Source organism: Oryzias melastigma, linkage group LG2 (genome assembly GCF_002922805.2).
Source record: "Oryzias melastigma strain HK-1 linkage group LG2, ASM292280v2, whole genome shotgun sequence".
Classification (NCBI taxonomy): Eukaryota; Metazoa; Chordata; class Actinopteri; order Beloniformes; family Adrianichthyidae; genus Oryzias; species Oryzias melastigma.
In genome coordinates, this window is record NC_050513.1 from 1,902,429 (window position 1) to 1,904,429 (window position 2,001).

Consider the following 2,001-nt stretch of genomic DNA (forward strand, 5'->3'; position numbering starts at 1 on the left):
GAGGTAAAACAACTTCTGCACATTTGTTGGAATACATAAGAGCCATGCACTCTGACTTTGTACTTGCAGATATTCTTTTATCAAGTTGTAAACATTTTTTTGATTATCTGTATCAATATCGGTATCGGCTGCAAGAGGCTGGAAAATATCAGATATCGGTTGTAAAACGTCAATATCGTTCATCACTACTTTAACTCTTTTTTTTTCAAATCTGAAAGTTTCAGTTACCAATCTTTTGGCCCCGTTGTGGCGTGTTGGGGCGGGGCTAACACGAGGACCAATTAGAATCGATGAGGGTGGTAACTTCAGTCCCGGTGCGTTCACTGACTCCTAAAACTGTAATAATTCCTGTCAGGAAATCCCTGCTTTGTCTGCCCTATCATAGTCTGAAGTTGTCCCAAGACGGTGTAAAAACAGAGTTTTATGGCGTATAAACCGCGCGTCCAAAACGCCGTTCTAACCCGTTCAAAGCTCCATCTTATTGAGTTAAATACAGGCGTAGAAAACGTTCTACAGAACACCATGTTAAAACTGCGCAGGACCAGTAAACATTTGACATTTGTAGTTTTTCCGGCCCGGTAGCAGGAGTTACTGATCACTCCTGACTGTGTTTTGGGGGGGCTGGGTTGAGGAGGACCTCCACAGAATCAATCGGCCCCGTGCCGGAGAACCCTATACTGAACACAACAAGATGGAGCTTTGAACGGACTAGAACAGAGTTCTGGACGCGCGGTTTGTACGATAAAACTCTGATTTTAACACCGTCTTGGGACAACTTCAGACTATGACAGTACAGACTAAACAGACATTTTCTGACAGGAATTATTACAGTTCTCAGTCAGTGAACGCACCGGGACTAAAGTTACCACCCTCATCGATTCTGATTGGTCCTCGTGTTAGCCCTGCCCCAACACGCCCCAAGGGGGACAAAAAAGTTTTTTAAACTAAACCTTCAGGTTCGTAAAAGAAAAAAAAAGAGTTCAAAGTAAAAAAGATTTGAAATTGAAATTTAGAGTTTTGAAACCTAAAACAGAACATTTGAAACTGAAAATAACTAAGTTTATTTTTGAATAGAAAAATAGTTTGGGGCATTTATATTTATTTTTGACCAAAGAAAATATTTATTTCAATTTGATTTATTTTGGTTTCAAATAATATTGGCCTCGATTTAGCTCCATAAATATGATCCTTCTTTGATCTTTAGCTAAAAAGATCATTTATGTGTGAAAAACAAACTGATTTTCTTCTTTCATCTTTTGATTTCCAATCATTTTCAAACCTTTCATTCTTTGTAATCTGATTAGACAGAAGTCTCAATGGAAACTGAACAGAATAGATGATCACTACAGTAGTCTCTAGCTGCAGCTCTGAGTGGAGCCATCAGTGAGAAGGTTTAGGGGCAGTTAGCTTTTTGACAGAATCAGGAAGGTCTGGAGAGTTGGACTGGATTCCAGAAATCAAATCTAAATGCGGCTTTGTGTTGATTCTTCTAATGCTGGTGTTAGATTGAAATGTGTGACCACAAATGCTAGAAGATGAATGTTGAAGATCTGAACATTGATCTGATTTATCATCACAATCACTTCTGGACTCACCTGAACTTTCTGCAGTTCCTCACAGCTGGGATCAGTCTCCGTTTACCCTCACGTGATGTGTTGTACTGGTCCAGGTCCAACTGATCCAGAACCTCCTCTGACATCTGCAGAGTGTAGGCCAGAGCTGAGCAGTGGATCTCTGAGAGTTTCTTCTTTGATTTGTTCTTTGACTTCAGGAACTCTTGGATCTCCTGATGAACTGAGAGATCCTTCATCTCCATCAGACAGTGATAGATGTTGATGCTTCTGTCAGGAGAGACTCCTTCACTGTTGATCTCCTTCAGGTTGTTGATGGCTCTCTGGATGGTTCCTGGATTCTTCTCTGTCTGACCCAGCAGACCTCCTAAGAGTCTCTGGTTGGACTCCACAGAGAGACCATGAAGGAAGCGAACAAGCAGGTCCAGGT

At 41.1% G+C, this 2,001-nt stretch overlaps 1 protein-coding gene across 1 annotated transcript in view; it reads right to left on the bottom strand.

Moving 5' to 3' along the window:
* LOC112142246 (ribonuclease inhibitor-like) overlaps positions 1–1,995 on the bottom strand; it is a 4,249-nt gene extending 2,254 nt beyond the window's left edge. Inside the window, exon 1 of the mRNA XM_024265519.2 lies at positions 1,596–1,995. Coding sequence (XP_024121287.1) covers positions 1,596–1,816 — 221 coding nt within the window. The 5' untranslated portion in view covers positions 1,817–1,995. The remainder of the gene's footprint in view (positions 1–1,595) is intronic.
* Between the last annotated feature and the right edge of the window lie 6 nt (positions 1,996–2,001).